General features: G+C 38.5%; 1 protein-coding gene across 2 annotated transcripts in view; it reads left to right on the forward strand.

Moving 5' to 3' along the window:
• RCBTB2 (RCC1 and BTB domain containing protein 2) overlaps nucleotides 1-15,252 on the forward strand; it is a 1,132,258-nt gene that overhangs the window by 704,766 nt on the left and 412,240 nt on the right. For both annotated transcript variants that reach the window (XM_044073172.1, XM_044073173.1), the window contains exon 8: nucleotides 6,610-6,800. In XM_044073172.1, the coding sequence (XP_043929107.1) occupies nucleotides 6,610-6,800 (191 nt within the window). The remainder of the gene's footprint in view (nucleotides 1-6,609; nucleotides 6,801-15,252) is intronic.

Genomic DNA, 15,252 nt, shown 5'->3' on the forward strand with positions numbered 1-15,252 from the left:
TTCCATTTTTTTAAGTTTGTTCTGGGACCTTAGTCTTGTAGCGACATTTAGAGTTATGTGAAGATTGCATATTACTGCAAGGTTTTAGCATTGTTTATACATTATACTGTTATATTGCACTTCTATTTCCACAAGCAGAATTAAATGTGAAAGGTAGTTTTTTTTGTGTTCTGGAGACATCTTGGTCATGTAGCTTCTTTCACAGTTATGGTAGGACTATGATCTGCTGCCTCATTTAGTCATTTATTACAATGTTACTGATACTATTCTACATAGTCTGGTGGGATTGCAGTAGTGGTAGTACTGAGAATTCTGCTCCAAGATTTGTGCTTCAGTACTTTTTATAGTTGTGTATACCTGCTTCCCCTGTTCTTTGAGTCTGCCCCACTTCCCACAGAAGCATTAAGCTAAAAGTTTCTGAAATTCTAACCATAGGATTAGAGCTCCATTTTGAAATTTTCCCGAACCCTCCCATCCTTTCCTTGTTGTGGTTTTAATTGGCTGTGTGTCTGGCCATTATTGCACTTGAGTAAACCTCCCTTACTATAAATTCTCCTCATTTTTCCAGAGCTTCCATCTGCTTGGTACTCTCCCACAGTCTGAGGGGTTCCTGAGTTAATGCTGCTCCATCATTAGCAGATAAGACATTTATTTTTTAGTTTTGCACTTCAGTTAATGGTTTAGAGTGCTATTGCTTTGTTGATTTTTGTCTTTACATCATTCTAAAGGTCCCTAATTCTTGAAATTGCCTTGCCAAGGTAGCTCAAGTCTTGTTGTCACATTACACCTGCTAGTAATCTTTTCTTAGTGTTATTACATCAAGAGGTTAGTAGTGCCCTTTCTTCCTTAGCAGAGGAACCAGACAGGGGTGTCCTCTTTCCCCTTTCGTATTTGCACTATATTTAGAACCACTGGCAAAGAAAATAAGAGACTCAGAAGTTCAAGGATATAACTGGCATGATAGTTGAGAAAAGCTGGCTGTATTTGTAGATTATATTTTATACCTGACATAAGAGACATTATGGTGTTGTGGAACATTTTGAGACAGTTTCAAATATTTTCGAGATACAAAATCCATGACGCTAAAACAAAGGCAATAGTGGGTAAGTTATGTACCCACACATGAATTGGTTTAGCAATATCTGTATTTATGGAAACATGATAAAATTAAGTATTTATGAGTGTGGATTAAAACTGATTCTGGTGTGGCAGCTAAGGATGTGCGGGAAGAGACAAAACAAAATGTAATACAAAAACTGGGACAATGGAAGCTTTGTTATATGGATAGTAACATACAAGCAGTCAAAATGTTTTAGTCCCTTTAGTCTTATACACAGGTCAGGCATATTTTTATCAACCAGAGAAGAAGTTGTGGATAGCAATTAATAAAGAGGTGAAGGATTTTATCTGGGATGGGAAGATGGCAAGAGTCAAGTGGGATAAGCTGATTCTTCCAATAGAACAGGACAGATTGGGATTAGCCAATTTGAAGGGGTATTTCAGAGCTACACAGTTAAGGCTCCTATACATAGCAGAAGCAGAAAACTATAATTCAAAGTGGAAAGGGATGATGATGAAATGTGGGGAAGCGCAAGAAACAAGGAGAGACTGTGATTTTTGTATGCATGCCTTTAAGAATAACAGTAATCATACCGAATATATTATATCCATAAAGTAGCAGAACATATTCTAAGAACTAAGCCAACACAGGAATGGAGAAAGGAGATTCTTCTGATAGGGATGACTACAATTAGGGATACAGACAAAGGCAAGAGGGGGCTGGAATTTATTGGAGAAAACTGTCAAAGGAAGCAAGATATTTGGAGAAAGTAACTAGAGAGGGAAAGGTAATAGAATGGGAACAGGCCAAGAATTTATTTGGACTGCAGGACTGAGATTGTCTTCCCCTATCAAGGATTGTTATCAGAGTATAGGCAAAGAGAAAGAAATAGGGGGATTGTAAGTGAAAGACCAGCAGTGATAAGAGTTTTTAGTAGAATCTAGAACAGAAGCTGCTGTTTAAAAAGGAATAATTAGTAGAGCATACAAAATATTGCATGATAACTACAAGAATCAATCAGAGGAGGTTAGAAAGGATTGAGGATTGGGAAGAGAGATTGAATAAGCAATTCACAAATAAACTGTGGGGGAATGTATGTGTGTCTCCTAAGTATGGAACAAAATCAAAAGATTTTGGATCTTTGCTTGGAAGTGTTAACATAGGTATTTTTATGCCCCAAAGTTGACTCCAAAAATTTTTTCCTCGGGTAAACAGCAAATCTTGGGGGTGTAATGGAGAAGAAAGAGGTAACTGAGAACATATTTTTTGGAAGTGTAATGAGTTGGCAGACTTTAAAGACTCCCTGCAAACTGCTGTGTCAGAGGTACTGGGTGCGCAAATTGGTGTAACTAAGAGAATGATTTTTTGAGGTATGGTACAGAATTGGAATTGCCTAGACATAGTAAAGCCTTGCTGAGTCTAATTATGGTGGCTGCCAAAAAAAAGCAATTGCTAGAAAATGGAAATAAAAGTCTAAACCAACTAAACTAGACATAGTGAATATAGTAATACATAAAACAGCTGGAGAAAATTACATTGGAAATAATGGGAATTGTGAGAACAGTACATGCAGAGGAGGAACGAGGTTGAGAAGAAGGAAGGATGAATGAACTATGTAATGTTTGTCTGACAGTGACTGGTAGATTATAAGTGACATACAATGTTTACTACTACTACAATTATGTCAGCATGATTTGTGATGTATAATGTTTTCAACTGCAGTTATGTGAATATGGTTTGTTTTCATTTATATAAATGCATGATTACCTATGTTATACTTGACAATATCATAAAGATGTTTCTTTAAAAAATGTTTTATTTATATAAATGTATGATTGCCTGTCATATGTGATAGTTTAATAAGGATGGTTTCTTGTTTAAAAAATAAAAAGACTCCTTTCACAAAAAAGACATATAGTCTACCAAGTACAGAACATTCTCCTTTTATGCAGGGGGGTCCCTTATGTTGCATCATTCAGCCATGTTTCAAATGGTTTTGACTTGTGTCATGTATTTTCATGATTTAGGTCTCAGGTGTTCCAGAAACTCAAGTAGTATGCGTCCGCTCTTTCAGGTCACCATGACCTTTTAGAGTGCAGGAGTTTGGAATAGAGCTTGAAATGTCATGCATTTAATTAAGGGGGTTTTACTTCTTTGCTCACAGTTGAAAAACCTATCCCTTCTTTTGAATTTAAATTTTGTGATTAACAGGCTTGTCCACTTGACATTTGAACTTACTAGTTTAGCATTTTTTGAAGTTCTTGTTATGTAAAATACTTTTCTTGATGGTTATTACCTTAACTCTCAGAATCTTTGAGCTGCTTGCCCTTAAATGTAGAAGACCATTTGTGGTCTGTCACAAGGATAGTGTCCCTCATAATCAACATGTACTTCCTCATGAAAATGGTGTGTAAATTTGTTCATGGTGCAAGATTTTATAGTCCTTTTTTTCTGAGCAGAAACCAGAGGAGGTAGAGCCATTCACATCTTAGATGTGCACAGTTAGCTTAGATTTTACCTGAAATAAGTACATCTGTTTCGGAATCCTGAACAGCTGTTAGTCTCCATCTTTGAGGAGAGTAGGACAAACAGTTACCAACCCAACCCTTTTCCAAGTTGATTGCCAGCTGTGTTGTCTTTTGCCATCAGGTAACTTAATAACTTGTAAAATACTTCAGTCAGAAGCCACTGTTACTGGTATGTCTGCTTCATGATCTTGTTTTGAAAATGCTCCATTGCAGAATGTTGTGCCTCATCCAGCTGGCTATCAGTTCCACACCTTCAGATGTTATTGTCTGGACCACAGCTGTAGAAATGAGCCTGCTTTGATAATTCATGAATCACTATTCGTCCATCTGATCTTGTTGCCTATTTGCTATGATCTTATAGCCTGTTTGCTGCTCTTTCCATCCTGGTGGACTTAACACAGTTATGTACACACAAAGGAAGGGTCCCCAATTTTTGATATAATGGCTTTCTACTAGAAGTGCAAAATCTGTAACTGCAAATCCTACAAATGTGAAACAAAAAGTGCAACTGACAGGTAAATACAGCGAATGTTGAAGCTAACTGTAATACTGTTAGAGTTTATATATATATATATATATATATATATATATATATATATATATATATATATATATATTTATATATTTATACAGGGGATGAAGTCCCCCTGCTTCCTCATCATGGGAGTATGTACCCCCATAGCCCTACAACTCCAGGACTGCTGTACCTTGAGGTAAGATGAATACTCCTGAGGTACCACAGCCTTGAACATCCAAGTTGCTCTTTGTTGCTGTTCCCATCTTCTGACTGTCAACAAGAACCCTAATATACAAGATGCGGTTTTGCCTTATTAGATAATTTGTTAGGAGAAACTCCATGATAGGTTCCAAATCCATTGTCTCCCTGTGCTAGGATCATCCCTTCATCCATCCATAGGTTTTTATCTTCCATGTTAAACAGTCAGATGTATATTTCTATACTGTGTAAAATGTGTAGGTGTCAAATCTTTTTTGATTTGGCAGGATCTGTGCCGTGGGCTAGACATGCTTTCCTAGTAAAAATGATGTAGCATGTGCCAGCACAGAAATTATGCATGCCCTTGTGCCAGAGCTTCTGAGAAAAAAAAATGTTCAGCTGGAATGCAATCCTTCAACGGTAGACCCTTCCGATTCTGATTAATATGTACAGTATGTTATCTTCCTATTTTCAGTATGTACTCATTCAGTGGATGGGGGTAAACTGAATAGTGTAAGGGTTGTATGTAGTCTCCTAGATTAGTGCACTCTGGCAGTAAGTATACGTGCCCACAAGTGCAGGAACAAGTGAGAAATATAAGATAGTAAAATTCTTTCCCTCTGAAATCTAGGGATTTATCAATGTAACTGTAAAGGGTGCCGTTAACAGTACTATTTCCAGTATCAGGCTGAAGGATACCTGTGGCCACACCTTGACCTTATTATTAATCCATAATGAATTTGCAGTAAATAGAACCCTACTTCAGCTGAAATGTTGCTGTAAGCTGGGACACCTATTGTCTTCTAACACCCATCAGTCTCTGTAAAGAAATGTAGTTGTCGTCAACCTGGAATATGGACTCCCCACTATTGCCCTGCTATGTAGCAGTAATACCTTCATACTGCAAGCTACTGTTAATAAAATGCGACAGTTTTGTTCTCCTGACAGTGTATTGCACTCCTCACTGAAAACTACTGAATTAGTTTAAGTGGTATCTAGTAAATAGTAGAGCTACCATCCTCTTGAACTCTCCTTTTCAAAACTGCCAAACTCGAGTAATGCTCACCACTATGAGTAAGACGTTCTATTAGGTCCCCACCTACTAGCTCAGAGGCAACAGCAGTAATGAACTGTCATTAACCAGGCCTTTATTAAAGTTGGCCATGTCTCTGGAGATCAGATAACATCTGTAATTCAAAATAAAATCACAAGGCTTTAAACTAAAGAAAAAGCATTCCTATTCAAGGAAAATGCATGCAACTAATTGCTACTTTCTTTATATCTACTACCAAATTGCTTTTTTGTTTCATTTTTACTGCACAGTATTGCAACGGTACAATTTCTTCATATATTTTGTTATAAAACAGCAGTTCTGTTCAGCTGTAAGTATATTGTTGTCATTGCCAACAGGCTGCAGTTTGTTATACTGAATGATTTTATTGCGGTCAGATTATTGTACATATGTTGTACCTTCTACTGTTGTTACTTTCTTACTCATTCATACCTCCCCACATAGAACTGGAGTTATGGCTTAAAATTGCCAATTTGACCAGTTAATTTACCCGACTAGAAAATATGTTAAGTATTTTTTAGCTGATAACAGTACTGGAACAAATCCTGATAGTTACTTACTGCATAAAGTCCCCTTCTGAGATCAATTGGTAGTGTGAGTGCACATCTGCTGTTTTCATTACTGTGTGCATTCAGAATTTACCTTCATTCTCATACATCTCTTTAAAAGAGAGTGGATGAATGTGTGAATTCTTGATGGCATCTGAGATGTTGCAAAGTACACTAATTAGTAAATCTACTCCCTGTCTTTCAGTATTTGCTATGTAGATTAGTATGTATTTAGTGTATGTGCACACACATACATAAACACACACATAAATGTGCTTGCACACAATCTACATTAGTGCAGAGTCTGTGCATACAACCAAATCTCCCAGTTACATAAAGGCTTACTGCTTCCGCTGTAGCTCTCACTGTATATGGGTACGAGTCATGTAGTACTGTATGCTATCGTTCCCTTACAAAGGAGAACCATCAGAAAAAAAAAGCTAAGCCTTCTCCAAGCAGCTGCAGTGCTGAGCCCAGCTGTCTAGTGTAGCCCAAATAAGGCTGTTTGCCATACCCCTATATGGGACCAAAGTTAGACTGTTCACTACATGAACGATATCTTGCCTGTTTTTATATTTAATTTGCTTTGTATGTTGGTTCATTGCATTCCTTGAGGTTTGTTGTAATGTGAGCTCAGTATCATTGTATCCCTAACTCTGCCACTTCTGTCTTCCTTCTCTCCTTAGAATTATAGAGATTGCTGCGTGTCACTCATCTCACACTTCTGCAGCAAAGTCACAGAGTGCCCAAGTTTTTATGTGGGGTCAGTGCCGGGGGCAATCTGTCATTGCCCCTCATCTTACCTACTTCACTTGCACAGATGATGTCTTTGGCTGTGTCTCTACTCCTGCTGTTATGTGGCGTCTCCTGACTCTTGGTAAGGCAAAACATAACTATGTCATTGTTTTTCATTCTTCTGTGGAAAATGTTATGGTTGTGCTTTTCCCGTCATCTATTTTCATCTGTTTTATACATGTCTGTTTTATTTTTGTAAGGGGGTAGACTGATGGCTGATTTTTCTTTGTAAAACTGGAATTGATTTTTACTGGAGTAAAAAACATTATGTAGGAAAGTTTGTCTTCAGGTTCAGTATTTTGCATGCAAATATTTTATTTCACCATAGAACCAGAGATGTTTGAAGTCCAGTGTTTTATCATGTTGTTGACGCTATTATCTATATAAGTATGAAGGTGGTATGAGAAAACGTCATCAAAATACCATATAGCAAGAACCAGGATTTTGGCTTATTTAACTGGAATGTCTAGCAGATCAGAAGCATTTTCACGGAAGGCTTGTGTGGGGAGGAAAGCTCTTTCAATATAACATAAAGCTGCAAAACATAAATTGTATGCAGTTAACCTGAGTACAAGATGTGGAGATTCAAGATTTGCAAACTTGTAATGACAGCATGTTTCAAGCAAAGTACACATACATTTCATGGTATGGTATTGAGTAAGGTTAGTCTGCCTGTATGTTGTAATATATAATAACACTGCCTAGGACAGCTTCACCACTCTGCACACAACAAACATGCATAAACCTAAAACATGCATAAAGTATTTACTGTGCATGTTATAGGTTTATAGGTGTTTACTAGGCTAACAACCACAAAGGCCTTTTTAAGCCTAGCCATGCATCCCAAATCTGAGACAAGTTCTGTTTATGCTTCTGCTGCACCGTGATACTCCAGAGAAGCTCTCTTCACCCTAGCCGATTGTGTCAGATGCCTTGGCCAGGTCAAGGTAGACAGTGTGAACCATTTTATCTGCATCCATTGCTTTGGTGGCCTTCTTAATGAAGTCAGCTATGTTAGTTAGGCATGACCTGTGTGACGTCGTGGCTCTGAGCCAGCTGAGCCAGTAATTAAGGATCCTTAATCCTCAACATGGACACCGATGAGGGATGTTCACTTGGAACAAAAATAGATGCACACAGTATTTCCAGATGCAGCTCTCTGTACCAAGCACAATTTTCCTTAAGAGCACACAGGGAATGCACTCCTGTGTTGGGTCTGGGTTTCCATCTTTTTCACCAGGCCCCAAGTAAGACCTCACACTGACCAAGGTGTAGAGTTGAGTCCTCAGTCCTTTACCATCCTCTCTGTGAAACCAGTACTCTGTGTCCCTTTTCCAAGTAGCTGATGCACACACTCTTTGAGATTTGATTTGCACACACACACCCCTGGGAAAGGGTGGTACAGATTTACCAGCTAAGCCCCCTCTGCCCAGATGGTAAGGCAGATACTGCTATCAGAACACTCCAAAGCCAGCTACTCTAAGGCTCTTACAAGAGTACCCAATTATACTGAGTAAAATTAATACTAATACAAATGGTAATGTTTAACCAATACAGCAAGGTTTTCAGGAGTGGCCACAATGTCATCAAGTAAATATGCAAGTACTGTCAAAGGTTAAAATATTCTCTAAAAGACCAGCCGCAATGAAAAGTTTATATTTAATAATAAATAATAAAAGAACATGAAAATACTAAATATCTGTTTACAATAATCTCCCTAATTCTAACCTCCTGGGTCTTGTCTGTGAGATGACTGTCAATCCACCAGGTGACATAAAGGTTTGTACCCAACTTCTTATGTTTGTTAACAATGCCTGAGTGGGGGATTGTGTCAGATGCTTTGGCCAGGTCAAGGTAAACAGTATGAACTATTTTGCTCTCATCCTTTGCTTTGGTGGCCTTTTCAAAGAAGTTCACCAGGTTGAGTAGGTATGACGCACCCTTGACAAAACCAAAGTGGTTTGGCTCCAATGTGTGGAGATTTCCTGTGTCATTATTGATCATTTCCAAGATAATTCCTTCCATGACTTTGCATATGAGACTAGTGAGAGTTATGGTTCTGTAGTTTAGAAGGTCTGTAGATAGCCCACCTTTGTGCAGAGGGATGACCATTGCTGTACTCCATTCATGAGGCATATGAAGCGTTTTAGGAAGCTACAGTTAAATAGCAATTCCAGAGTGGCTTGATAGGTCATCTTTCATGCTGTTTAGAAGGCATCCTGGGATATTGTCTGGGCCCATTGGTACAATGTTCTTGGCCTTAGAGAGAGCATTAAGGGCCTGTTCCATAGTGATAGCAGGGGGAGATATATTTGATGGTATTTCCTGAGGGAAGGTTGAGAGTGAGAGAGGGGTTAAGTTGGAGCTGAATTTGTTTGCCAGTGGGTTTGCTATGTCTTCTGGATTGTTTTAATTTTTCCAAGTCTTTTGGGTTTCTAATATCATGACAGGAATGGACCCCATTCCTAAATCAAAATATGATTAAAGTTCATGAAATTAGTATTTCAGTCTTTGTTTTTAGCCTTAAGTGCACTTTGCAGTATGCGCAATTTGCCCAGTAATGACTTCTCCTGCAGTTCATACGGAGTTGCATGTGTTGGTAACGTATCTAAGTGCAATTGTAAAATCCTTTTTATGACACCTGTTACTCCTACTACTATTGGAACTGTTTGGATATACTTTTTCCACATTGCCCTGATTTCTGCCTGCAAATCCTGGTATTTTATGACTGTGACTCTCTCTACATAAGACATTGTAGTCGCTGGGTGTAGCAATTTCAATGATCACTGCTACTTTTGTCTTTTTTTCATGGACCAGTATATCTTACTTGGTAATGGCTGAGCCCATGTGATATCAACTTCTTCATTTTATGTAATACTCATGTTTCCAATGTTTTTCAACTACTTCAGTATTATAATGTTTGCACAGTCCCTAGTGCAACAGTCTTGCCACATTATTATACCTTTCAGTATATGGTCCTTCAGGCATTATTATATCACAACCATCAAGATGATGTGCAACTGTTTCCATTTCTGTTTTACAAAACCTACATTTGCCTTTTCAGTGTACTTTTGTAAACCAACTTGTATGTAGTCCACTATGTTGGACTGCCAATATTAACATTTCATAATTTGATTTAAATTCGCCTCTCCTTAACCATTCCTGTATTTGATCTTGATCAGCATGAGGTTGTTCCAAGAGTTTTCTGTACTTGCAAATGTATTTGTTTGTACTTGCAATCAGTTTGCTATATCTTCTGGCTCAGTATAGGTGGCTACATTTACAATGAGCTTTGCACACAATTGTGTATTGCCTTTGAGGTTGTGGACATAGTTAAAGAATGCCTTATGGTTGTTGTTGGCCTGGGAGGCTGAATTTACATCAGATCTGGCTTTGGTAGGCTTTATTTGTCCTTCAAGTTTTTGTTTAGTTTGAGAGTGCTTTTATCCTGCTAGGTGCTACGTCTCCTGATTTTTGCCATGATTTTCTTCCTTGTGTTGTACAGCCTATTGATGATGTGATTCCACCAGGATGGCTTGTTTTTTTTTACTTAGTTCTCTGCCTCTTCCTGTTGGGTACAGCTGCCTCAGTTCTGCGTAGGCAGCAGGGTTCCCGGGCTAATGGGGTCTTGAAATTTTGTCAGCTTATCACTTAATAGCAGGAAGCTAGCCTTAGAGAAGTTCCTGAATATTCCTGGGCTCCATGTTTTATTTTTACTTCAGATTAGTCCATTTTGTAGTCTGACCTTAGCAGGGAAGACATTAAACTAGGGGGTGTGCAGTACTCTCCCATATTAGTGAGGACCAGATCCAGTGTGGTTGTACCCCTTGTTAGTATATCAACAGTCTGGTCCAGGGAGCTTGTGTCTACATAATCCAGGAGTCTGTGCTTGTAGGTTTGGTGGTGTATATGATTCCCAGTTAATAGAGGTGTGATTAAAGTTGCCCATGAATATGGTATTGGGTTGGATGGTGAGCGTTTCCAATAAGTTTAAATACATGGTATGAGTTTCCTGGGTCATAGAGGGAGGCCTATAGCTTGCGAGGAAATGGTATTGGATTTTGCCTATGGTGATTTGAATATGGAGAAGCTGAAGTGCTTTGTCCTGTTTGAGCAGCCTTGTGGGATATATATTGTTTATGTAAATCGAGACACCTCCTCCTTTAGTCCATGTCTGTGTAGTAGCTGGTCTAAATGTGTGGAAGGGATTATTTCTATTTTTATCAATGACCTGAAAACATCCCTACCCCAAGCCACCTGTATTCAATATGCCGACGACTCAACATTAATCTGCACCGCAGCATCTACTGCTGAACTCCAGTCTAATGCGCAAAAAATGTTTACCTTAGTTGAAAACTGGTTCTCCAAATGCTGTCTCCTCCTTAACCCAAAAAAAATACAAACTTTTACTATTCACCCCTACCCAGAAGTCTCCCTCCATAGATTTCACAGTTATATCAAACAACGGCACTGCAATAGCACCTGACACAACTACCAAACTATTAGGTGTAACAATTGACCATAATCTCAACTTTGACACTCACATTAGCCTTGCCATCAAATCAGTAAATAGAAAACTTGGTTCCCTCTATAGGCTAAAACCCTTCCTTACACCTACAGCCAGGACTACTATTGCCCAAACGCACCTACTATCCACCCTTCTCTACGCCTCCCCAATTTATACTACTCTATCCAAGTACAATCTAAATAAGCTGGCCACATCTTACAATAACATTGCTAGATTCTCCACCGGATCCCCTTTCCATACTCACCACTGTCAAAACAACTAGGATGGCTGGAACTCCAAAACCAGCTGGTTTTTCAACAATTAACTATCACCCACAAAATCTTGTGTCATCCTACAAATATTCCCATTCTCTCTAACCTGATCAACCCATATAAAAATCTGAGTACCCCTACGCTCAGCAAATAAGCTACTAGTTGCAACCCGATAATGGAAGGGGTTGGGAGGGTGGCCTAATGGTTAAAGTGTTTGCCTTGCAAACATAAGGTGCAGGGTTTGAATCTCACAAGGGACAATTGGCTAGGCTTAAAATGGCTTGTAAGGGCAGTTAGCTTAGTACTAATCTATAAACTTATGAACCCTTAAATCCAACAACAAATCTGACAATTGTCTATTTACTAACTCTATTGGAAATTATTGGAATAAGCTTCCTAGTAAACTAATGTCCCTCACATCTACTCCACTTTTCAAAAATCAATTAAAAATCTTCCTTAACTCACAATGGCTATGGCTATGCACTAATCCCAGCTGAATCTCACTTGTCTCTATTAACTTTTTTTATAATTTTATTAAGTTTCTGTGTTAAACTTCTGTGCTTAAACTGTTTGAATATAGTCATGTATTGATCTTTGTAAATAGTTGGCTCTTTGTTCTTTGCCTACTATGTTTAATTTTTTCTCATGTAATTTAAACATAGGCCTATCTGTAAGAGTGTTTTTCTTCCTTAATAACCATTTTGTATAACCACTTTTGACACTATCCTCTGATGTCTTATATCCTTATGTACATTATCTGCTATATACCTAATGTGGAGCTTATGTACATTATTTGCTATGTAACTAATGTGGAGCTTTTCTCCCCGGGCCTCTACTGAAAATGGACATATATCCAGTTAGACTAGCCCGGTTAACAAATGTAAAATAAAATAAATAAATAAATAACCCTGCACTTTCGATGTATTCTCCATGGCTTTAAACCGGGTTTGTATTACGTAGTCGAACTTTTACAAGTTCGAACGCTATATGGTCGAAAGCATATGTTCGAACTTGTAAAAGTTTGAATACCTAAAAAAAAAAAAAAAAAAAACAAAATTAACTGTTGTAAGCAGGGGGGCAAGCCTGCCAGCACCCCCAGCATGGGGGGCTGTGCCACCCACACCCCTCGCTCTTTAAATATACCAACTCCGAGATTGCACTACAGTGCAGAAAGGGAAGATTTCCCTGTACTGCACTGTAGTGCAAACTCAGAGTTGGTATATTTAAAGAGCGGGGAGTGGGAGGGTGCAGGTTACAACAGTTATTTTTGTTTTTTCCTTTTTTTTTTCTATTTTTTTACGTGTTCAAAGTTTTGAAACTTCGAACATAAGGGTTCGACTTTATTATGTTTGAAGTTTCAAAACTTCGATCACATAATAGGAACCCCTTTAAACCATGTCTCAGTGACCACACAGATGCAAGCTTTCTCTAGGGCGAAGAGAGCTTCTATGGAGCATCACAGTGCAGCAGAAGCCTATACTGAATGTACTTTGGTTTGCAGCAGAAGCCTATACTGAATATACTTTGGTTTGCAGCAGATCATTTACAATGTACTAAGTCTATATCAGTCATTTCAAATTAAATGATATCATGTAGACATGTCCATGGGCAGCTGTCTGTCATATGCAGATAGAAGAGAAAGAGCGACCAAGTCCTCTGCTGACCCATGATAAGTCAGGGATCAGTAAACTGTGTATGTAAAGCTGGGTTGTGATGACCCTGATCTCAGATGTCGAGGAGATCCAGAGGAGTATGGAAGTGTGAAGAGAACTTGACAGAGTACTGGCTCTGGAGCAAAGACATTTTGTCAAGGACTTGTACCAGTAGAAGAGCTGGTGCCTTTTTGCCTGGAAGTGGAGTAAAACTAGGGACACGGAGGTGATTTACTCCGTACCCAAGTTGTTAAATGCACTGTTCAGACATTTTCTTTTTAGGTTTTGACAAAGCTGACATTTAAGATCTACAAAATAAAACTATAACCAAGAACTGTATGTCAACTGTTTAATATTCCACATTGTTGGATGCCGTGGGTATAACACTTCAGCTTGAATTTTTTCCCCCTGAAGTCCAAGTAAGTGAAGTTCCTCTTTAGAAAGGCTTCTGTTTTAACTGTGGTATATGGTGCTGAAATTGCCTTCATACCGGTGTCAATTGGTATGTTGAAGCATACTACAGTCACTGAACTGAATTCACCAGTTTCCACTTGCTGTGTGGAAGCTTGTAAGAGATAGAGTATATACCTGCTTCTGGGCACTGTGCTGTTTATTGTGTATTTCAAGATGTGTATCTGTTGTTTCCTTGTGATGTTCCTTGAGGGTGTGTACCTACCTGCCCCAGTGCTTTCATAGACATATAGTAGCAGAATACAAGGACAGTGAGGTGGTCAGGAAATGTTCTTTCATGATATCGGGTCACAGCAGAGGTGTGGGCTCACAAATTCTATAAATGAACTTTTTCTAAAACTAGACCGTTAAGGTCTTGGTTATAAGTTGTGTTTTAAAACATATAGTATTTGCTTATGTTTGTTAACCAGGTAGATGGGCTCATTTAAGACCCTTTTCAGCCATTATCTGGGCTAAAAGGCAAATACAGTAAACAAAGAAGACACAGGTATACATAGGAATTTAACAACAGACATGCAATAAACAGGAGAACATGGGAAATTAACAAAGTATGCAAATACACAAAGAAATGTAACTAAGGCAAATAGAGCATATACAGTAGCAAAGTATGTACAGTCTGGACACGGAGCATCATTATGGTATAGTATCATTATGGTTAGAACCAGAGGGCCACAATAATAAAAAAAAACAATGAGTGAGAGGTTGGTAAATGATATATTTAAATAGGCATTGCTAGCTGCAGTTAAAAAGGCATGTTCACAACCAAAAAGATTCTAAAAACCCATTAATCTCCTAGAATGGATCTTTTGCAATGAAGATTTATATAAAGAGGGGTTGCTCAGAGTGACAGAAAAGTTACTTAGGTTCATAGGTTGGTACTGCGCTATCTGCTCGAAAGCATATATTAGCCCAGCCATGTTGTGCGGTATTCACCGCCCCTTTAGTAGTTCCCTAGACCCTTGTACTTGTTAAGTAAAAAGGACAACTACACTCATACTTTGCTTTATATGGGGAAAAAGGGCAGCTCTGCTAAATTCTGTAATCCTGAAGTTAGTTGTGATATGCAAGCTATATAAATGCTTAGAAAATGATGAACAGTGTAGAACCTGTGGAATGTAATGAGGCTAGAATAACTGAAACTACATTCTGTTACTGTGCACTTGCCATATTACTTAAGGGTTCTGTGCTGTTGGCCGGGAAGGAGCTGTAGGTATGTTGGACTCTGGTAATATAATCGCTCTTGGAAGAAGGCAGTCTGTGTGACAAAAGACTAACAAAAAGTTTGTGCAAGAAGTGGGGTATCAATGAGGACAAAAAATATCCCATTGCCCAGAAGGAGATCCATACATGTGTTTGTGTGAGTGTGTGTGTGTGTGTGTGTGTGTGTGTGTGTGTGTGTGTGTGTGTGTGTGTGTGTGTGCATATATGGCGTCAATTTAATTTAGTGCGATGCATGTTCCAGTGAGGTAGTGGCCAATTGGTTACTTACCCTGCAAAAATTTTTGATGTTCACTGAAGTTAGTTTTAATAATTAGGGGTTGATGAATAAGACGTCGATGAAAGAAGATTTCTGCGATCCAATATAAACTGGTATATGTATGTATATATGCATGGCTCTGTGTATATGTGTGT

This window comes from Protopterus annectens, chromosome 5.part1 (assembly GCF_019279795.1).
Source record: "Protopterus annectens isolate FY-2018-M chromosome 5.part1, PAN1.0, whole genome shotgun sequence".
NCBI classification, from domain to species: Eukaryota; Metazoa; Chordata; order Ceratodontiformes; family Protopteridae; genus Protopterus; species Protopterus annectens.